The following is a 23756-nucleotide window of genomic DNA, read 5'->3' as shown; positions in this document are numbered from 1 at the left end:
TGAAACAGGCAGTTTCGACCCTTCTAGCCCCCTCCCCTCCCCAGCAAACCCTTAATTTAATTTTAGCCTAACAACGGGACAACTTACAATGATCAGTTAACGTACCACCTGGTACGTCTTGGACTGTGTGAGGAAACCGGAGCACCCGGAGAAAACTCATGTGGTTACAGGGAGAATGTATAAACTCCTTGAAGGCGGGGGGGGGGGGGGGGGCGGGATTGAACCTGGATCAATGGTACTGTAAAGCATTGTGCTAACCACTACGCTACCATGCTGAATTATGTAAACTACAAAGACTGTTTAATCAAACAATTTATTTACAGGATTACTCAAATATAACTGAAATACTAAATATACAAGTAGGCTAGGGTTAAACAGTTGGGTTGCTGGGCAGTATGGCTTGTCGAGCTGCAAGGGCCTGTTTCAAGTTGTATCTTTAGACAAACAAATATAAGAAATATTGCAACGGGACACAAGATGGAGACAGTGCAAAGGGCTTACATCTATCAAATTGTCAGCGATATAATTTCTGAAATATAAAGGAGTTTGGTGGGTGGGGGTGGGACAACCAGCAATAAGCTCAAAACTATTTTCAGCAGTCAAAATCTTTTTGAATTAAATGACAAACAGCATTTCAAGATAAAGACGGGTAGGCATCTGCCAAGAAGGACTGGCCACGAGTCATGAGCAAGAGATGTGAGATATCAGAATCAGAATCACGTTTAACATCACTGGCGTATGTGGTGAAATTTGCTGTTATTTAGCAGCAGTACATTAAAATACATAATAATAACTGTAAATTACAACAGGAAGTCAATACAGCACTGTGCAGAAGTCTTAGGCAATATATATAGCCATGCTGTCTAAGAGTCTTGTACAGTACTGTAGTAATTTTATGTATTGCACTGTACTGCTAGTGCAAATAAACCCATTTTAAAACATATGAGTGATGATAAACCTGATTTTGATATGGGTCTCTGTTGGTAAGTGAGAGTGGGAAAGGGGTAGGAAGAGGGGAATCATGGTTGGGAAAATGCGAAGGCAGAGGGGAAGGAGCACAAAGCTCCTTCTGTAATGACCAATAAACCGACTGTCTGGAATCAAATGATCTTGCCTTGTGTCTCTGGACTGGATGTGTCTGCATACACGCCACCCCCCCCCCCCCCAGCATTCCTCTGACCTCTGTCCCACACCCCTCCCGTAGTGCTGTGGTCATGCCATTCCCACCACTCCCCACCCCTGGCACTCTTCTGCCACCTGTCCTACACCCCTTCTGTGGTGCTCCATCTCGCCATTCCCAAAATCCTTTTCTCCTGCCAGATTTACAAACATGCTCTCTGCTCCACGTTTACAAATAGAGTACTGTCTTTGTCACCCTAGCTATGTACAGTATACGTGGAACAGACTTTTACACAGTACTGTATATATTTTTAAAAGTTAAATAAGTAGTGCAAAAAGAGAAAAAAAAATGAAAATGTCCTGAGGTAGTGTTCATGGGTTTAAGGACCAGTGGTAGAAATGGGACAAATTACAGAGGTGCTGATGGTGTATGATTGTAATAATTCATGTAGAATGCCTTTGGTAATTTCATGTAACATCCTAGATAGACTATGATTGTAACAATTCTCATATCATCGTTGAGAATTTCAAGATTAGCTTTATTTGTCACATGTACAGTACACTGAAACCTTTGTGTCAAATCAAATCAGCGAGGATTGAGTTGGGGCAGCCCACAAGTGTCACTATTCTTCCGGTGCCATAATAGCAGTGGGAATTGAATCCCAATCAGTGATCTCTGGCCCTATGCTTCCGTTTTGAGTTGTCCATTTTCACCCTTTTTTGATTTGTTTGATTTTTAATGAATATTTTTAAGATTGCTGCTTTTGGTGAGCCTCAGGGCTCACCACCATGTTCACCAACAGTTGCTCCTCTCAACCATCAGGTTCTTGAACCAAAAGGGATAATTTCACTCAATTTCACTTGACCCATCATTGTAATTTTCCCGCAACCTGTGGATTCATTTTCAAGGACTCTTCGTCTCATGTTCTCAATATTTATTGCTTATTTATTTAGTATTATTTCCCCGTTTTCTATTTATACAGATTGATGTCTTCTGCACTCTGTTTGAATATCTTAGTTGGGCAGTCTTTCATTGATTCTGTTTTGTTTATTATTCTATAGATTTATTGAGTATGCCCACAAGAAAATGAACCCCAGGGATGTATATGATGGCATAAGTGTATTTTGATAATAAAATTTACCTTGAACTTTGAACTTCTATGCATGTCTTGCTTGGCTTTTACTTCTGGAATAGTTCAGACTGAATGGGAGGAGACTTACAGTTCACCCCCAGCACAGTTGGGCAGGGAGTTCAAGAGGTTAGACTCAGTGGAGGTGAAGGAAAAGCAACATGCAGTGGATTCGGATAATTGGTACACATTTTATTTTAGCCAAATTAAGTGGCCGCCCCAATTAGCTGAAGCTTCATGGAAATAGTTAAACAGGTGTAAAAAGACAAATTAATTTTAAATGAGTAACAAATTATGCATTGAAATGAAATGCAGAACAAATTAGAACACTACGCCACTGTAAAGCTGTGTACTAGATGCAATTAGTCATCAACAGAGGAATTAATCAAATACATGCTGCCGTGTTCTTTTGATTATCTGTAAATGAACAAAATCAACGCAGACACCTAGTGTAGATAATGGACTACTTTCATACAGTCTATTCGACAATTGCAACCTCCAAATCCTCATTTTCATTGTATCGTTCACAGTGATTGTCAGCACCTTCAAAATCTTGGTGGTTCTTAACTTGCTGAAATAGTAAGATTGTTTCATTTGCACACCCAGTCATTTCTCACATCTCTAGGCTTGAATGCTTGAAACCGCAGCGTGCAAAACAGTTCTGAACAAACACATGGAACTGATGCTATTTAGAAGTGTTCTTTCTAAGCACAGTGTAGTCTGTCAGTACAGTATCAAAACAAGTCAAGTCACTTTTATTGTCATTTTGACCATAACTACTGGTGCAGTACATAGTAAAAATGAGACTTTTTCAGGACCATGGTGTTACATGACACTGTACAAAAACTAGACAGAACTACGTAAAAAAAAACACAGAGAAAGCTACACTAGACTACAGACCTACACAGGATTGCATAAAGTGCACAAAAACAGTGCAGGCATTACAATAAATAATTAACAGGACAATAGGGCAAGGTGTCAGTCCAGGCTTCGGGTATTGAAGAGACTGATAGCTTGGGGGATGAAACTTACATAGTCTGGTCGTGAGAGCCTGAATGCTTCGGAGCCTTTTTTCAGACGGCAGGAGGGAGAGGAGATTGTATGAGCGGTGCGTGTGACTGACAGTAGTCAGAAACTGCTCGGCAGCTGTCTTCTCTCCCAATTAAGTGGGATAGTGTTTGAAACAAATTAAGGGGATCCGGATTATTTTCTGGATTCGTTTTTGCTCTTTAAGATGCCCCAAATAAGCGGCTGTCCAGGTTAGCCAATGGCCACATTAGCTAGTATCCACTGAACTTCCAAGTCAGGACTGAGTGCAGCCTGGAGGGAAATGTGCAGACAGCGGTGTCCCCTCTCCTCTCTCCTGCCTGTTAGAAGAGGCCACAGGTTTGGTGCAGCCTGAGCGACTAACTGCAGTGCATTTTGTAGATTGTATACTGTGCTGTTGTGGTGTAACAGATATGGTGAGCATTAACTGTATGGCACATTGGCATAGTTAATAAAGCTTTTGCTTCAGAGCGTCAGATGCCCAAGTTCTCCTGGAGCTGTCTATGCGGAGTCTGCACGTTTGCCTAGTTTGTGTTTCAAAGTTCTAAGTAAATTTATTATCAGATTAAGTATATGTCACCTTATACAACCCTAAGATTCATTTTCTTGTGGGCAATCGCAGTAAGTAGAAGAAGCAAGCTGGAACAAATGACCACACCCAACAGGATGGACAGCAACCAATGTGCAAAATCTGTGTGGATACAGGGGTAGGGAGGGCTATGGTCTGGGTGCAGGTCGATGAGACTAGACAGGTTGAATATTTCTGCATGGAATAGATAGGCCAAAGGGCCTGTTTCAGCCCATTCTTTCTAAGGTCAGGGGCCCAAAACTACTCACAGTTATTCCAAGTGAAGCCTCTCCAGTGCTTTATGAAGTCTCAACATTGCATCCTTGCTTTTATGTTCTAGTCCTCTTGAAATGAATGCTAACATTACATTTGCCTTCCTCACCACCAACTCAACCTGCAAATTAACCTTTGCAGAATCATGCACAGGCACTCCCAAGTCCTTTTGCACCTCAGGTTTTTGTATTTTCCCTCCATTTAGAAAATAGTCTAGCCTTTAATTTATTTTACCGAAGTGCATGACCATACACTTCCCAACACCATTTGCCACTTCTTTGCCCATTCTCCTAATCTAAGTCCTTCTGTAACCTCTCTACTTCCACAGCACTACCTGCCCCTCCACCTATGTTCTTACAATCTTCAAGTTTTCCAACAAAGCCATCAATTCCATCATCCAAATTATTAACATATAACATAAAAAGAATCAGTCCCAACACAGACCCCTGTGGAACACTAGTAGTCACTGGCAGCCAACTAGAAAAGGTTCCCTTTATTCCCACTCTTGGCCTCCTGTCAAGCAGCCACTGCTTTATCCATGCTAGAATCTTCTGCACTCTTATTGTTCTACCTTTTTCTAGCTCAGTGCACTGTATAATGTTTGGATCTGTGTGAACAGTACAGCACAGGAACAGGCCCTTCAGCCCACAACATTGTGCTGAACCAGCTGAAAAGTAAATCAAAAGCTCTCAAAAATAACTAATTCCTAAAACTAAAGTTTGCTTTGTATCTTGGTACATGTGACAGTAATAAACCAATACAGTTGATAAACTAATGCCAGTCCTGATGACAGATTGATTGTTTATTTCTCTCCATAGATGATGCCTGACTTGCTGAGTTCCTCCAGCATCTTGTGCGTGTTGCTCTGGATTTCCAGCATTGGCAGAATCTTTTGTGTCTATAAACCAAACAATTCTGTATCCAGCTAGTTAGCTCAAGAATGCTGCCGTAAAAGACTAACTATGATCTATTTTCTGGTGGGTAGGGACAGCAGGTTGAATGACCTTATGTTTACATCTCTTACTATTTTAATATAAGCCTCGCTGTTGATACATTTCCATTTCTCTCTGCTCATTCAATAAACATTACTTGACAGTTTCTAAATCCTGCTCTTCTTGGGCAGCCTGTCACACTGTCTGAATCCTCTCCCAGGAAGTGGCTGGGATTTGTTACCAGGATCAATTGATTACATAACCACAAGTTGTTATTCTCCATAAAGCAGCTGGCATTAGATTAGCAAAGTCATGTAAGACTCTGCATATGAGTTTCCTCATTCAGTTTCACAGTGACTCCAAGATAATAAAGGCTTTTAATTGCCTTCTTATTTCAGCATTTAGCTGAGGGTGACTGCCAGTATTGGGGCTAATTGGTTCTCAATTTCCGGCAGTTTTACTGGTGTGTGTGTACAGACACAGACACAGACACAGACACACACACACACACACCTCTGTTGGTTGACATCAACCATGGATGTTGCATCCTAGCTGTCTAGAAACACAAGCCTGGGCACTACAATATGGAGAACAAGCTGTGCTCATACAGAGGGTTCTTCCTCTCCAAGCATCTGATGAACCCAAAGGAATGGAAGAGACCAATACAGTTTGACACTAGCAGTGTCGCAGGAGTTGCCAGATAGTGTCAAACTCAACGTAGGGACAGCAGCTCCAGATTTTCCCCTCAGGGTTTACTCCCGAAGCCTTCCCCATGAGTGGTTTTTGCTGCAAGGCAGCGGAGGTTTGAGATCAAAGTTTTCCTTCTCCTAGATGAGCTGCCCAACCATGGCTTGTAAGCCCCATCTGCCCGAAGTGACTGGTTTTAAGGTGCCAGTAGCCTGCCTTTGCCCCTTCTCCTGTCATTAGAAATGGTTCCCCCGGACTTAGCAGCTAAGCCACATGTGAAAGCTAGGAGGTTGACTTAGTTATCAGAGGCTATTTGAGGCGCGTACCATTGGGAGCATTTAATAGACAGCAGCAGCTTACTCTCACTACGACCCCTGGCTATGACAACGTTATGGAACTTTGTCACCATACATTACCTTGAGATTCATTTGGACTCTATAGTTGATTGGATGACTGCTACTCAAACAACCTTCAAGTAGCTCCTTTGAAGAAAATGATTCCGGGTTTGAAAGGCTTGTCATATGAAGGGTATTTGATGGCTCTGGGCCTGTATTCAACAGAATTCAGAAAAATGAGGTGACACCTCATTGAAATCTACAGAATGGTGAAAGGCCTTGATAGAGTGGATTCGGAGGATGTTTCCTATGATGAGAGAGTCTAAGAGCAGAGAACACAGCCTCAGAATAGAGGGGCGTCCTTTTAGATTGGAGATGAGGAGTGATTTCTTTAGCCAGAAAGTGGTGAATCTGTGGAATTCATTGCCACAGGGAGCTGTGGAGGCCAAGTCTGTATGAATATGTAAGGCTGCGGTTGATAGACTCTTTATTGGTCAGGGCATGAAGGGATACGGGAGAAGGCAGGAGATTGGGACTGAGAGGAAAAATGGTTCAGCCATGATGAAATGGCAGAGCAGACTCGATGGGCCAATGGCTTAATTCTGCTCATATGTTTTATAGTCTTATAAAGTGTAAGTGCAGTTACAGAGTAAGTGCAGTGTAGGTAAACAGTGAAGTGCAAGATCTAATTCTGAGACCAAGGGTCAATCTTATTGAATAAGAGATCCATTCATTTGAGCGTCTGATAACAGGAGGGTAGAAGCCATCTTACAGCCTGGTGATCTGTGCCTTCAGGATTTGTTATTTGCTCAGAGTGCTCCACCGGCATTTGATATTAGAATTGGTTTATTATTGTCATTATACCAAAAAATTGTGACAGGCTTGTCTAGCATACTGTTCATAGAGATCAAACCATTACACAGTACATTGATGTATTGAGTCTGGGCTGCTTAGTGGGGCCTTTTTAAAGAGATAGGTAAGAGAAAATGTCTGAGAATTGCCACATGGCCTCATAAAGTTGGAGAGATGTCAACCCATCAAAATACAACTGCATCTTCCTTACGCCACACGTTTTTGAACTTTTCCCATCCCAAATTAAATGCATTGTTATGTTATGTAACTTCAAAACATTAAATGAATTCAAAGAAGCTCACGGGAGTCCAAAAACATGGATGTAGTTTGAGTTTACCTTAAGCGAAGCCTGCACGTATTGCGTGGTAGTATGATGGACATATGCAATTAATGTAGTTTTACATATAACCTTAATTAATTACTTAGACAAACAAGAATGCGTAATCAAGCTATATATGTTCACTCACAAGATTGCTCAAAAATTTTGAAATATTAAATACACAACATGTACTTCCTATATTGATAGTGTTTGAAACATGGGTCCATTTCCAACTTCATCTCCTTCCTTCCTTACCTCCATGGTTACCTAAACTGATCTGCTTCACTCTTTCTTAGTCTTGACAAGCGGTCAAGAAGTGAAGCATTAATTCTTTCTCTCTCCACCAACGCAGCATGACATGAAGCATGTTTTCAGCGATTTCTGTCTTTAGTTCAGATTTCCAGCACCTACAGATTTCTTTTCCTTGATTTTCAAAGATAAAGATGAGATTCGGTAGTCACTTGTGTATCGAAATATTGAAATGTACAGCGAAATGACCCACACAGTCCGGAGCACCCAGAGGAAATCCACCACATCAAGGGGAGAATGCACAAGCTTTTTGTAGACAGCGGATAGTGAGGTCAGCTGAGAAGATCATCGGGGTCTCTCCTCCCGCCATTACAGACATTTACACTACATGCTGCATCTGCAAAGCAAACAGCATTATGAAGGACCCCAAGCACCCCTCATACAAATACTTCTCCCTCCTGCCGTCTGGGAAAAGGCACCGAAGCATTCGGGTTCTCATGACCAGACTATGTAACAGTTTCTTCCGCCAAGCCATCAGACACTTCAGAGTCTGGACTGACACCAACTTACTGTGCCTATTGTCTTGTTTATTATTTATTGTAATGCCTGCACTGTTTTGTGCACTTTATGCAGTCCTGGGTAGGTCTGTAGTCTCGTATAGTTTCTTTTTCTGTGTTGGTTTTATGCAGTTCAGTGTAGTTTTTGTACTGTTTCATGTAGCACCATGGTCCTGAAAAACATTGTCTAATTTTTACTGTGTACTGTACCAGCAGTTATGGTTGAAATGACAATAAAAAGTGACTTGACTTGAAACCTAACTGCTGGCACTATAAAGCATTGTATATGCTCCCACACCACCATCTTCATCTTTGTCTCCAGCTTTATCCCAGTTCTAAAGACTAGTCATCAACCAAAAGCTGACTGTTTTTTTCTCTCTCTCTCTCCCTCTGCAGGTTCTACGTGACCACACTCTCAGCCTTGTAAGCTCTTTCAAACTTATGCCAGTCTGCTGCATTTACACAGAGTGATCTGTGTTTGGGTCTGGTGGAATAATTCTGAATGTGGCTCTTTCTCTGCCAGTCCCAGCTTTCTCTACTTCCATCTGTCTGGTTCAAACATCCGAGGTGCAAAGGGACTGGGGAGTCCTCATGTAGGATTCCCTAAAAGTTAATTTGCAGATTTGGGGGTGAGGAAGGCAAATGCAATGTTAGCATTCATTTCAAGTGGACTAGGATATACTGTAAAAGCCAGGATGTAATGATGAGACTTTATACAGAACTGGTGAGTATTGTGAGCAGTTTTGGGCCCCTTATATAGGAGAGGATGTGCTGACACTGGAGGGGGTTCAAAGGAGTTTCACGAAAATGATTCAGGCATTGAAAGGCTTATCATATGAGGAGAGTTTGATGACTCTGGGCCTCTACTCAGAGATCTCAGTGAAAGTTGTCGGATGTTGAAAAGCTTCAATAAAAGTGGATGTGCAGAGGATGTTTCTCATGGTGGGGAACTCCAGGACCAGAGGACCCCGTCTTAGAATAGAGAATTTAGAATAAAGATAAGTTGGAATCTTTGGAATTCTTTGCCACGGGTGACTGTAGGGTCAAGTTGTTGGGTATATTTAAGGCCGAGATTGATAGCTTCTTGATTAGTCAGGGCATGAAGGGATGTGGGGGAAAAAGCGAGAGACTGGGGCTGAGAGGGAAATGGATCAGCTGTGAAGAAATGGTGGAGTAGACTGGATGGGCCAAATAGTCAAATTCCTATATCTTATGGTCTTATGGATATCCAACACACGAGCTCACTGTCAAATTTTGTCTCAGCGTCTATAGATATAAAAATAAATCTTATTAAGTGCCCAAGGATGTTTTATAACCTCACAGGCTGCCGTTGACCTGATGCTGCTGTGTAGTACAAGTGCCTTCAGTGTTGACGGAATGTACAAATAGTAACTTCCTTTACCCCTCTCCCTACTCTCTGTTTCCCAGTTATTAACTTAATGAATGTAAGTGTCATACTGTTATTTGGGATAAATCATTTTTAATTGTTAACAGAAAAAAGCTAGCAGAACAAATATGGTAATAAGCAATAAACGTCAAAGCGATTCACCCTGAACGGTGTATTAATGAATTGCAAGGAGTGAATGGTTCAGCATGCACCTAGTGACATCGAGAAACCCTGCAGCAAGCTAAATTGTTTATTATTCTAACATAAGGAAATAATTTAGAAGTTTATGCAAAATAAATATTTTGAATGGGAATGTTGGATAATGGTAATGATGGAGTTAGCACAAAGGCCAGTGATGTGGACATAGGATGAAAGGTGTTCGCAGTTCAGTCCTCCACCTCACATTCAAAACCCAGCAACATGAACGTAATGCAATAAATTCATGGTATTGGAATTGGTTAGTTGGTTTATTGGGTTGTTCAGTCATTTATTTATCTATCTCTCTACTTCTTTTGAGATTCGGCATGGAATAGGCCCTTCTGGCCCTTGAAGCCACGTTGCCTAGCAACGCTTACCCCTAGCTTTATAATGGCCAATTAACCTACCAATTGGTATGTCTTTAGACTGTGGAGGAAACCAGAGCACCCGGAGGACACCCACATGGCCACGGGGAGAACGTACAAACTCCTTACAGTTTTAGGGGAACATGAAACCTCTTCACTCAGAGGGTCATGAGAGTGGGGAACGAGCTGTCAGCACAAGTGGTGCATGCGAGCTCAATTTCAACATTTAAGTGAAGTTTGGATAGGTACATGGATGGTAAGGGTCTGGAAGGCTCTGGTCCTGGTTGATGTGTATCAGCAGTTTAAGTGGTTCAGCATGAAGTAGATAGGACAAAGGTCCTGTTTCTGTGCTGCATTTTCTATGGTTCCATGACAATAAATATAAATGCTGAAGATCACTTATATACATAGATTGTTTGTACTGTATGTCCATAATGCAATGCTAGGCACAGGAGTGTCTGCAGTGTGTGTGGTGGGATGGATTTCTGTGCTTTTCTAAGACTGTTCAATGGTCTGAGGGCAGTGGGATAGAAGCTGTCCTTCAGCCAGGTGGCATGTGCTTTCAGGCTTTTGTACCTTTTGCCCAGTGGGAGAGGGGAGAGTGTGGCCAGGGTGGGTCAGGTCTTTGGCTTTGCTAGTTGCTTATCTGAGGCAGTTAGAAGTATAGACAGAGGGGAAACTGGTACCTGTGATGAGCTGAGCTGTGTCTACAGCTCTCTGCAGTTCCTAGAGGCCATGTGCAGAGCAGGTGCCATATCAAACTATGATGCATCCAGTTAGGAAGCTTTCTATGGTGCACCAATAAACATTAGTAAAGGACAAATGGGGATCTGCCGAATTTCTTTAATCACCTGAGGAAGTAGAGGTGTTGGTGAGCTTTTTCAGCCATGATAGTTACATGGTTGGATCAGGACAGGCTACTGGAAATGTTCTGAAAGCGTACAACAGTACGAGGGAGAAAAAGATCCCGAAGAACGAGGGGGAAAGGACACAACCCTGCTTCACTCCGCTTTGGATGGGGAAGGGCTCTGAGGATGATCCACCGAATTGTACTGTCCCCTGCATGCCGTCATGGAAAGAGGCGATGAGATTCAGCAGCTTTGATCTTCTTCAGGAGTGCAAAGAGGCCTCTTCTGCACGCTGGACCAGGCCAGCACGCCAAGCATGTATGTCCTTCTCACACAGCGCCAACTGCACTGGCTTGGCCACGTCCGTCACATGCAGGATGGCCGCATCCCCAAGGATATCCTTTACGGAGAACTCGCCGCAGGGCCCCGGCCCATGGGCAGCCACTGCTGTATTACAGGGATGTTTGTAAACGTGACCTGAAGTCTGCTGATATCAGGGTGGACACTTGGGAAGAGACAGCTGCAAATCGCTGCACCTGGTGACAGGCTGTACGTACAGGCATTGGTTGGCAGAAGAGAGAGAAGGAAAACTGCAGCAGAGAGTAACCATGGCCTTCGTGTGCAGCAGCTGTGCCAAGGACTGCCATTCAACTTCAGCCGATGCTGTTCCACACCCAATTGAGTCCTAAACCGGGTGCATCCATTGTCTACTTAGACAGGCAGAGCCATACTGGAGATGTTTACACTAAGAACCTGAAGCTTTCCATCCTTTCGACCTCAACACTGTTTTTGTAGTTTGTAGTTTGTATCAAATGTAAACATTTTGAATAAACGTTGACTATTTGTATTGTGGAACAAGTGGATGTATGGAGCCAGACCATTCGGCCCATCATCCTGTGTTCTACTTTGAAATGAGTGACTTTACTCCGGAAATCCATTCTTTTTCCTTCTGCTTTTATATAAAACCTTATCAAATGCAACTCTAAAACTAATGCCCTCCATATCATGAATTGTATTTCTGGAGACGAGTTGCAAAATCTCTACACCCTCCTTGCACTGTGTTGGTCCCAAACTTCATGCCTGAATGGGGGACACAAGAACTGGTGGAATCTCCAGCAGTGGACAATCAGCTGGGGAATTCAGCAGGTCAAGCAGCACCTCAAAATTCAAAAAGTAAAATTTATTATCAGAGTGCATATTTGTCACCACATGCAACCCTGGGATTCTTTTTCCTGTCGGCAAACCTGTAAAACAATAACTGTAAGCAGGAACTGTAATCCACGGTGGGGGAAAGGAACCATTGATGGTTTGAGTCCTGATGCAAGGCTTTGACCCAGAACAGTGACAATTTGTTTCTCCCTTCCAATATCCCCTCTATTTTTGTTTTTGCAGCTCCATGGGCCATCCATTGTTCTGAACAGGAAATTTTTACATGGCCGCAAAACTGTATCTTTAAATGTGTTTTTATAATATACATATATGAATATTAAGAATGAAAATTGAAAAATCACACACTTTTGATTTATTAATTGAAGGGTATAATGAAACGGTGAAATAAAGAAAATCTATCATGTTTCATAAACTTTTTCTCATCTGTCTTTATTATAAATCCATTGTCTCTAAGCACTGACCAGATTAATTTCGCATCCAGATGAAAGACACATCTTAATCATCATTAGATCATACAAATGTTCCACTTCTAGTCTGTTTCTGGATTTACATTTGATTGAATTTATATGATTGAATCCACGTTCGCAGTCAGCAGAAGCTTGAAATGTTCCAGCGATGTCAACAAGAGTTGACAGTTCTTCAAATTCTTCATTTCCAGGCACGTAGTTTGACATATCAGCGAACATCTCTTCCATAAATCGTGACAGCAGTTTACATACCACTAACAGCTGACTATAAACAAGCACTTGAGAGACTGCATGATGTTGTCTCCAAACAAGAGAGTTTATTCCGACACATTTCAAATCAAAGCCGGGGATTTCAGCCAGGCTTATTTGAAGTAAGCTCTGCCCAATCACCATCAGCATACAACCTGTAGCACCAGAGGGTCACAACACACTAAACCACTGCTCCACCAAGATAAGGAATACCTACTGTTCCATGCCCAGACCACATTTCGGTAAATCTGATCACTTGGCTGTCCTTCTCCTGTCTGTATTCAGGCAGGGGCCAAAGAGCCTAAATTAGGGCAACAAAAAGGTAGTTGTGGGAGATAGAGGAGCAGCTACAGGATTGCTTCAAGTCAGTGGACTTGACCTTCTTCAAGGACTCATCTGTGGATCTGACTGAATACACCATGGTTGTCACAGACTTGAATAAAACAGCTGTAGACGAATAAGTCCCCACAAAATCATTCAGTGTCTTTCCCAACCAGAAGCCCTGGATGAACCAGGAAATCGACAATCTGTGCAGGGCCAGATCAGAGACTTTCATTTCTGCTGACCAAGAAGTTTACAAGAGATCCAGGTGTGATCTCTGGAAAGCCATCAAACAGGTTAGGTGGCAATTCCAGACTAAACTTCAATCAACAAAGGATGCCTAACAGTTGTGACAGGACTACAATACTATACTTGTGACGTAGGCGACAACAGGGCTTCGCTTTCAGCTGAGCACAATACCTTTGATGATCCCTTTGACTCTCAAAACACGGTGGAACCATCACAAACCCCTACAGCACCTGATGATCCAGTGATTTCAGACTCTGAAGCAGCCTTCACGAGGGAGAACCCATGGAAAACATTCGACCTAGACCAGGTACCTGGTCAAATACTAAACACCTGTGCTGGAGTGTTCACTGAGATCTTTAATCTCATGCTTCAGCAGTCTGAGGTACTTGCCTGCTTCAAGTAGGCTTCAATTATACCACTGCCTAAGAAGAACATGGTAACCTGCCTTAATGACTATTATCCAGTTGAGTGTATATCCACTGTGATGAAACATAGCAACTCTTGCCTGAGAAGTGAATTGGATTTGCTCCAGTTTGCCTACAGCAGCAACAGGTTGACAGCAGATGCCATCTCACTGGCTCTTCACTCAACACTGGAACATCTAGACAGCGAAGATGCATATCTCAGGATGCTCTTTATTGACTACAGCTCAGCATTCAACAACCTTAACCCTCAAAACTAATCAATAAGCATCAAGTCTTTGGTCTCAATACTTCCTTGTGCAATCAGATCCTCAATTTCCTCACTTGCAGACCCCAGTCAGTTTGGATTGGCAATGACATGTCCTCCACAATCCTCATCAGCACAGGTGCATCACAAGGCTGTGTGCTTAACCCCCTGCTCTATTCACTTTACACTGTGTGGCTAGGCACAGCCCCAATGCCATATTCAAGTTTATTGACACACCACTGACGTAGGCCGAATGAAAGGTTGCGACAAAACAGAATTTAGGAGGAAGTTTAAAAATCTGTCTGACTCTAGCCACAACAACAGCCTCTCACTCAATGTCAGCAAGACCAAGGAGCTGATTCTTCACCTCAGGAGAATGGAACCAGAAGTCCATGAGCCAGTCTTCATCAGAGGATCAGAGGTGAAGATGTTCAGCAACTTTATATACCTAGGAGTTATTATTTCAGAGAAACTGTTCTGGGCCTAACATCTAAGTGTAATTATGAAGAAAGCACTGCAGGGCCTGCACTTCCTTAGACATTTATGAATTCAGCATGACATCTAAAGCTCTGACGAACTTCTGTGGATGTGTGGTGGAGAGTATACCGACTGGCTGCATCACAGCCTGGTGTGGAACACCAAAGCCCTCCATCTGAAAATTCCACAAAAAATAGTGGGTATGGCCCAGTCTATGATGGGTAAAGCCCTCCCCACCACTGAACACATCTACACAAAACAGGAAAGCAGCATCTATCATCAGGGACCCCCACCACCCAGGACATGCTGGCTTTTCACTGTTGCCTTCAAGATGAGGGTATGGGAACCTCAAGACTCAACCACAGCTTAATACCCCATCAACAATCGGGCTCTTGAGCCAAAGGGGATAACTATATTCAACTTCACTTGCCCCATCACTGAAATGTTCTCACAACTTATGGACTCACTTTTAGAGACTTTTCATCTCGCATTCTCAATATTTACTGCTTACTTATTTATCACTATTATTTCTTTCTTTTTTATTTGCACAGTTTGTGTCATTTGCACACAGGTTGGATGCCCAAGCTGGTGCACTGTGTCACCGACAGTACCGACTGTGTCAAGTAAACTTGAATATGGCATTGGGGCTGTGCCTAGCCACACAGTTGATTCAGTTATGGGTGTTGTTCTATTATGGATTCACTGAGTATGTCCACAAGAAAATGAATCTCATTGATGTGTATATATATGCACTTTGACAATACATTTACTTTGAACTTTCTAAGAAATGACAAACTTGAAATCATGATATTGTTGCAACATTTTTGAGGCAACACTTTTGTCTTAGTTTGTAAAAGTAGCTGAGGATTTTTTTGTTAGTCGGACCACATTCTCTTTCCCAAACTCAGAATTGGTTGCATTTGCAACAGCAACGGGGTTAAAAGCTTGCCATTCTCTTAACTGATCTTCGGGAAATCTATTATCTAAAAGACTGCACACACGTTGAATGAATCAAATAATAGGCACAATATTGACGTCAGAACTTATAGATGGAAACAGAGCTTTCACTTTGTCACTCCAACAGGTGCTATTGTCACTGTGACCGTATCTTGTTAACGTTTGTTTTTGTATACTGCAGGGCTTCAATTGCATTCAGACAGCTTTTCTGAAGGAATTTACAAAGAGATGCCAATCTTCTAAGACATCATTAAGGACAGTAATGCTGTATTGTAGATTGGTCAAAACCTTCAGGCATATATCAATATAATTTCAAAATTATATTTACATTATATCAAACTCTGGTTTGGCCACATCTGGAGTATCGCATACATTTCTGGATGTCCCACTCGAGGAGGGATGTTGAGGTTTTGGAGAGGGTGCGGAAGAGGTTTACCAGGATGCTGCCTGGTTTAGAGGGCACGTGCTATAAGAGAGGTTGGATAAACTGGAGTTTTCCTTGGAATGCCAGAGGCTGAGGATGAGATCTGATAAAGGGTTCAAAAGATTATCAAGGCAGAGACATAGTGGAGAGAGAGTATTTATTTCCCCAGGTAGAAATGGCTAATACCAGAGGGCATGCATTGAAGGTGAGAGGGATAGGTTCAAGAGAGGTGTGAAGGGTAAACTTTATACTCAGCAAGTCATGGATGCCTGGAATGGCTCCCTGGTAAGGTGGAAGAAGCAAATACATTTGAGGCTTTCAAGAGTTGTTTGCATAGGCTCATGGATGTGAGGAAAATGGAGGGATATGGACATGGTGTCAGTAAGAGGGACTGGTGTGTGGGTGCTTTTGATGTGCCTTTTAGCTGGCTCAGCACAACATTGTGGGCTGAATGGTCTGTTCTTGTACCATACAATTCTATGTATATGTTTGGAAGAAAATTACAGAGGTGTTGCTATGAGCACAAGAGCATTTCAGTTTCTGCGTGGCCGTACACCCTGCAGCTTAGGGGGAACAGTATTCCTGTCCCCCACATTTGCTGCTCAACCCATTGAATTCCTCTGGCAGACATTTTGTTATCTGCTCCTGAAACATCCACTCAAATTTTTCAACTCTTTCACTCAAAGTAATTTTTTCTCATACCCCATTAATTCACGTTATACCTTAAACTTCAAATGAACTGCACATTTTCCATAGCCAGGGATACAACCTCAGTTTGTACAATCGTACTTCATCATTTAATACCAGGAATTCCAATTATCTCTGCTATAGTCATCTATGACCATTAAACTTTCCCCAAAAAATATGATGTCTTGAACTGCTCTGTGCTCTGGGTGTGGTCCAACAAGGACCTAACCCATTCAGAAATTTGCTCCTACTCTAGTCCTCAGGGTACTGTTAAAGGTACAGAGAAAGTTTAGCAAAATGGTTCTGGGGTGCGGGGTTTTCCAGCAAGGCTAGCTGAAGGAAACTTGGATTGTACTCCTTGAGACAAAGGTGGTTCAGGTGCCTACTGAATGCCACAGGTTTAGATAACGAATCTACTTGCACCACCGACCCTGGCAGCACTTTCCAAGCACCTGCCCCTCTCTCTCTAAAAGAAACTGGCCTTGTAAAGGGTGCTTTGAAAGAGGCTATACCTGTGGATGAGACCGACAACCAGAATAATGGTTGTCACTAGCTGGTGATGCAAGACCCCAAGTAAGAGATTTATTTAGGTGAAGAGGTAAGGGATGTCAGGGAGGAGGTGAGTATCGCATAACCCAGAGCAAAGAACATGACAGCACAGTATAAGGCACTTCTGCCACCATTCTATAGATTTATTGAGTATGCTCACAAGAAAATGATTCTCAGATTTGCAAATGGTGACATGTATGTACTTTGATAATAAATTTACTTTGACTTTGATCTTTGTCGTTCAGACCTTGTGATCTATTCTAAGATCAATCTAACTCTTCCCTTCTACAGAACGATTTGGGCCACAGGACCACAAGATATAGGAGCAGAATTAGGCCATTTGTCCTATTGTCTGCTCGCCGTTTCATCATGGTTGATCCATTTCCCTCTCAGCCTCAAACTCCTGTCTTCTCCTCATGTCCCTTCATGCCCTGTCCAATCAAGAACCTATCAACCTCTGTCTTAATTTATACCCACTGACTTGGCCTCCACAACCGCCTGTGGCAAGGAATTCCACAGATTCACCACTCTCCGGTAAAGAAATTCCTCCTCTCCTCCATTCTAAATAGATATCCCTCTATTCTAAGGCTGTGTCCTCTGGTCTTAGACCTCCCCCCACCCCCCCCAGCCACAGGAAACAACCTCCATGCATCCACTCTATCAAGGCCTTTCCATATTCCGTAGGTTTCAATGAGGCCACCCCTTATTCTTCTGAATTCCTTTTAATTAAAGTGGGCCTATTTTTAATCTAGCCAATGATAAGACCTGAAACTCATTTCACATAAGAGAGGTGGAAGCTGAGATAATGAAGGAAAGGGAATTGGATAGGAAGTTGAGGGAAATAAAGTTGCAGGAAACACAGTGATAAAGCAGAGAATGGGACTGACTCTTTCCAAGACCAATATGTCCTTCCCTAAGGGGTTGTACCCGGAACTGCTCCTGGTGCACCCAGGAGTGATCTGACCAAAGTTCAAAGTAAATTTATTATCAAAATATGGACATGTCACCATATAAATTTGACTTTCATGTGATATATACTGTGATTTTAGTAGGACAGAGGAATACTTTTCAGTGGCTACTCTGTTAGGTACACCTATCACTGTTCCCTCTAAGCCGAGTGGTTGCAGATACTGAAATGCTCCCACACACATAGCTTCTGTTGCCACACAGCAGAAATTTTCTTTTATACAATATTAATATAATTTTGAAATTACAGTACAATGCAAAAGTCTTAGGGAACCTAAATTTTTTATGTGGTTTCAGACGATATGGCCTTCACAAAGCCCTGATCTCAACATTATTGACTCTGTCTGGGATTACCTGGAGAAATAGAAGCAAGTGAGACAGTCAAAGTCTGCAGAAGAACACTGGCAAGTTCTCCAAGATGCTTGGAACAAACTACCAGCTGATTTTCTTATAAAACTTCAAGACAGTGGTTAAGGTAAGCGATGCAGTTTTAAAGGCAAAGGGTGGTCACACCAAATATTAATTTGATTTAGTTTTTTTTTACTGTTCACTCCTCTTTATAGTAATTTTTTGACAGATAGGATTTTTTCATTTCATTATTTTTGCTTGACAGAATGTTGTTACATATGCCCAAGACATTTGCACATAATTCTGAAATCTCTGAGAATGTAATTGTGAAATACCTTGTATTTAATTAGGTGTTAATGAATATAATCCACAAATTTTCTGAATAATAAATGTACCACAACCTTTACTTTGAAACATTTTAGAGGGGTTCAAGGGATTTACATTGTCAGTGCTTCAACATTCTTACAAATTGTAACAATAACCACAGAATGGAAGCTGGTAGTTCATTGTTGATAAACTTGATAATATGTTGATAATGTTGATAATATGCATATTATATATGGAAAACAATTAAAGTACCGCACATTTTTCAGGCTGCATTAAAACTTGCTGCAATGGTTGGTCCATGCAGCTGTAAAAAAATTGGAGGGAACATTGATACCTGTACACGGGCTCATTAATACACATATCTAATCAGCTAATCATGTGGCAGCAACTTACTGCATGAAAGCATGAAGACAGGGTCAAGAGGTTCAGTTGTTGTTCAGACCAAATACCAGAATAGGGAAGAAATGTGATCTAAGTGACTTTGACTGTGGGATGACTGTCGGTGCCGATGGGGTGATTTGAGTATCTCAGAAACTGCTGATCTCCTGGGATTTTCATACACAACGTTCTCTAGAATTTACAGAGAATGATGCGATACACATATAAAAACATCCAGTGAGTGGCAGTTTTATGGGAGAAAATGCCTTGTTATCAAGAGAGGCCAGAGGAGAATGGCCAGACTAGTTCAAGTTTTTCAGGAAGGTGACAAATAACCGTAAGTTACAACCGTGATGTGCAGAAAAGCATCTCTGAAAGAGGTACCTAATAATGTGGCCGCTGAGTGTATATGTCATGATAAACTACTTTGAGATTCATTTTCTTGCAGACATTTACAGGAAAATAAAGAACTACATAGAATTTATGAATACCTGTACATAAAAAAGACTGACAAATATCCAATGTGCAAAAGAGGACAGATTGTGCAAATAATATATTAAAAAAGTAAATAAATAATACTGGGAATATAAATTGTAGAGTCCTTGAAAGTGAGTCTATACGCTGTGGAGTCTGTTCAGTGTTGAGGTGAGTGAAGTTATCCAGACTGGTTCAGGAGGCTGATGACTGAAGGGCAATAACTGTTCCAAAACACACATTACAATGGTGGTGTGCAGAAGAGCATCTCTGAATGTACAATACGTTGAACCTTTAAGTGGATAGGCCGCAGTCACAATCATGCACAATAAAATGGTCACTGAGTATATGGTTAAAGTCCACCTGAAGAAGATTGGTTACCTCAGACGGCTGAAGCAAAAGGTTGAAGATATCAGTGAACACTCCAGCCAGTTGATCAGCATCATTGCTAACTGCACAAATGTTTGTTCATAATCACGCTAAGCTTCTGGTTACAAGTCATAAGAACATAAGAAATAGGAGCAGGAGTAGGCCATCTGGTCCATCGAGCCTGCTCTGCCATTCAATAAGATCATGGCTGATATGGCCATGGACTCATCTCCAGTTACCTGCCTTTTCCCCATAACCCTTAATTCCCCTACTGTGCAAAAATTTATCCAACCTTGTCTTATATATATATTTACTGAGGTACCCTCCACTGCTTCATTGGGCAGAGAATTCCACAGATTCACCACTCCCTGGGAAAGGTAGTTCCTTCCCCGAATCTTGAGGCTATGTCCCAGTGAAAACATCACAGGTGTGTCTGAAGCAAAGAATAATGGAGGCAGAACATGCAAACACAGAGTACACAGAAACAGGCCCTTTGGCCTACCAAGTCTGCCAATCTAAATCAGTTCAATCTGTCAGCAAACAGTCCATATCCGTCCATTCCCTGTCTGTCCACTTGCTTGTCTACAATTGAGATTCAGATTTGTTTAACACAGGTACATAGAAACATACAGTGAAGAGCATTGTTTATATTTACAAGCAACACACCCCAGGATGTGCTGGGGACAACTTGCAAGTTTCAGTACACATTCCGGTGCCAACACAGCCTGCCCACCATGCCACTTAAACATTGCCATTGTTTCTGCTTCTCTCCTGGCAGCACTTTCCCCACACCTACCACTCTCTCTGTAAAAAAAAATCTGCCTTGTACATCCCCATTAAATGCTTTCCTCTCGCCTTCAAAGTAAATTAACAGTATGACCTAGAGTATCTGTCAATCCCAACTGGGAAAAAGCCTTTGAAAATTTACCCTGTCTATGATTCTCACAACTTTATAGAGTTCTATCAAGCCTCTCTTTTACCTCTGATATTTCAGGATAAACAGCCCATATTTGTCCAGCCTCTCCTTATAACTCATTTGCTGTAATCCAGGCAGCATCCTGCTAAGCCTTTTCTACACCCTCTCCAAAGCTTTCACATCCTTCCTGTAATGCCATGACCATAACTGTACACACTATTCCACAAATGGCCTAATCAAAGTTTTATGCAGAAAAGTTTTACACAAAACATGAAAGATTTATAATGCATTGTGCTTTCTTGGGTTTGACTTGAAAATGACCTACCAGCAGATTTACGGTGCAATTCATGCTGTAGTTCTGGTTCTCATCATTCATTACATTCCTGTAGTCCAGAAGCCTTTCCAGTAGGCCAGTTACCAAGGCAACAAAAAATTCACCTTGTCTTGCTAAATATTGGGATTGTACACAAAGCTCCAACAAGCTGCAAAAAAGAGGGCAAAGAAATGGAACAAATTAATTCACTTAATATAGCGCAGCAGGCCATTTGGCCCATCATGTCCATGCAGAGCATTTCAGTTAGTTGCATTCTCCCTCCCCATTTTCCCTTTTCCTCGAGCTCACCTGCTCGTCCAAACGCCTTATTTGCCATGCCTTCACTGGGGTAATTTACAATAACTAACTAATTTACTAGTGCTGCTTTGAAATCAGAACCACAAATAGCAGTCAACATCCCCCAGGAACAGAACCGACCTTTGAAGAGCTGAGTGATAAATGCAAAGTAACAAGCGATCTGCTTGAGGAACAACATTAGCGGGACGAATGGAATTGTTGACATCGTGGGACAGATTCGGAATAGCAATCCCTTTATTTATTTATTTACTATTGCGATAGAGTGCAGAGTACGTCCATCCTACACTTCAGCTTACCCACCTGGCAAACCCCGATTTAATCCGAGCCTAATCACGGGACAATTTACAATGACCAATTAACCTACCAACCGGCACGTCCTTGGATTGTGGGAGGAAACCAGAGCACCTGTAGGAAACCCATGTGGCCACAGGGAGAATGTACAAACTCCTTACAGGAAATGGCGGGAATTGAACCTGGGTTCGGTGGTACAGTAAAGCGTGCTAACCACTATGCTACTGTGCTATGCCATTTACATCAGGCAGTAGATACAATAGCTTGAGAGCATGTACCACTAAGCTCAAGATGAACTTCTATCCTGCTGTTAGACGACTGCTCAACAATCCCCTAGTATGAGAAGATAGACTGTTCACCTCACAATCCACACCTCCATGGCCCTTGCACCTTATTGTCTGCCTGTCTACACTTCCTCTGTGCTGTAACACTTTATTCCGCACCCAGCTATTGTTCAACCGCATACTACCTGAATGTAAATCTCATACTGCCTCAAAGTAATTAAGTGATCTATATGGATTAAGTTTTTCACTGTACCTCAGTACATGTGACAAGAGTAAACTGAATTCACCATTTTACCAATATTAGGGCTATGGGACATGTCCAGCAGGTCTCCAGCATTCCTTACCAATCAACACTTCTGCCAAACCCCGTCTTATTCTCACTTTCACATGATCCATCTCACAGGGTTGCCGACCTCAGAACCCATACCATCAGCTTCAGGAACAGTTATTACCCTTCAACCATCAGGCTCTTGAAGCAAAGGGTAAAACTTCATTCAACTTCACTCACCATTCACTGAACTGCTCCCACAACCTATGGCCTCACTTCCAAGGACTCTTCATCTTATATTTATTGCATATTTATTATTATTATTATTATTATTCTTTCTTTTTTTCTTTTGCACAGCACTGAATTTGTCAACATGGAACAGTACTGCAGTTTCCTTCCATATTCCAAAGACGTACCGGTTAGTAGGTTAATTGGTCATTGTAACTTGAGTTACAATGTGACTTGAGTAACGAGTTAACTTGATTAAGTTACTGTTAAATTGAGGGTTGCTGGGTGGTGTGGCTCAGTGGGTCAGAAGAACCTAAGAGCAGGAGTCGTCCATCTGGCCCGTTGATCCTGCTCTGCCATTCAATAAGATCATGGCTGATCTGGCCATGGACTCATCTCCACCTACCTGCCTTTTCTCCATAACCCTTAATTCCCCTACTATGCAAAAATCTATCCAACCTTGTCTTAAATATATTTACTGAGGTGGCCTCCATTGCTTCATTGGGCAGAGAATTCCACAGATTCACCACTCTCTGGGAAAAACATTTTTTCCTCATCTCCGTCCTAAATCTTCTCCCCAGAACCTTAAGGCTAGGTCCCCTAGTTCTAGTCTCACCTACCAGCGGAAACAACTTTCCTACCTCTATCTTATCTATCCCTTTCAAAAATTTATATGTTTCTATAAGATCTCATCACATTCTTCTGAATTCCAGCAAATACAGTCCCAGATGACTTCAACTCTCCTTATAGTCTAACCCCCTCATCTCTGGAATCAACCTGGTAAACCTCCTCTGCACTGCCTCCAAAGCCAGTATATCTTTCCTCAGGTAAGGAGCCCAGAAGTGCATGCAGTGCTCCAGGTGCGGCGTCACCAGTACCCTGTATAGCTGCAGCATAACCTCCCTGCTCTTCAATTCAATTCCTCCAGCGTTGAAGGCCAACATTCCATTTGCTGTATTGATAGCCTCTTGCACCTGCAAACCAACGCTTTGTGATTCATGCACAAGCACTCCCAAGTCCCTCTGCACAGCAGCATGCCGCAATTATTTTACCATTTAAATAACAATCTGCTCTTTCACTTCTCCTTCCAAAGGGCCTGTTTGACACTGTATCTCTAAATAAAATAAGTGACTTAACTTATACAACTAATGTTATATCATAGGACTATAGCCCATGAGCAGCACGGACTCT

The 23756-nt window shown here is 42.1% G+C and overlaps 1 protein-coding gene across 1 annotated transcript in view; it reads right to left on the bottom strand.

The window, feature by feature from the left end:
* LOC132391940 (dedicator of cytokinesis protein 2-like) overlaps positions 1–23756 on the bottom strand; it is a 1209929-nt gene that overhangs the window by 153698 nt on the left and 1032475 nt on the right. Inside the window, exon 35 of the mRNA XM_059965744.1 lies at positions 21189–21345. Coding sequence (XP_059821727.1) covers positions 21189–21345 — 157 coding nt within the window. The remainder of the gene's footprint in view (positions 1–21188; positions 21346–23756) is intronic.

The sequence above is a fragment of the Hypanus sabinus genome, chromosome 3, assembly GCF_030144855.1.
Source record: "Hypanus sabinus isolate sHypSab1 chromosome 3, sHypSab1.hap1, whole genome shotgun sequence".
NCBI classification, from domain to species: Eukaryota; Metazoa; Chordata; class Chondrichthyes; order Myliobatiformes; family Dasyatidae; genus Hypanus; species Hypanus sabinus.
The sequence above is the reverse complement of the archived record's forward strand: the minus strand, read 5'-3'. Positions and strand labels throughout refer to the sequence as shown.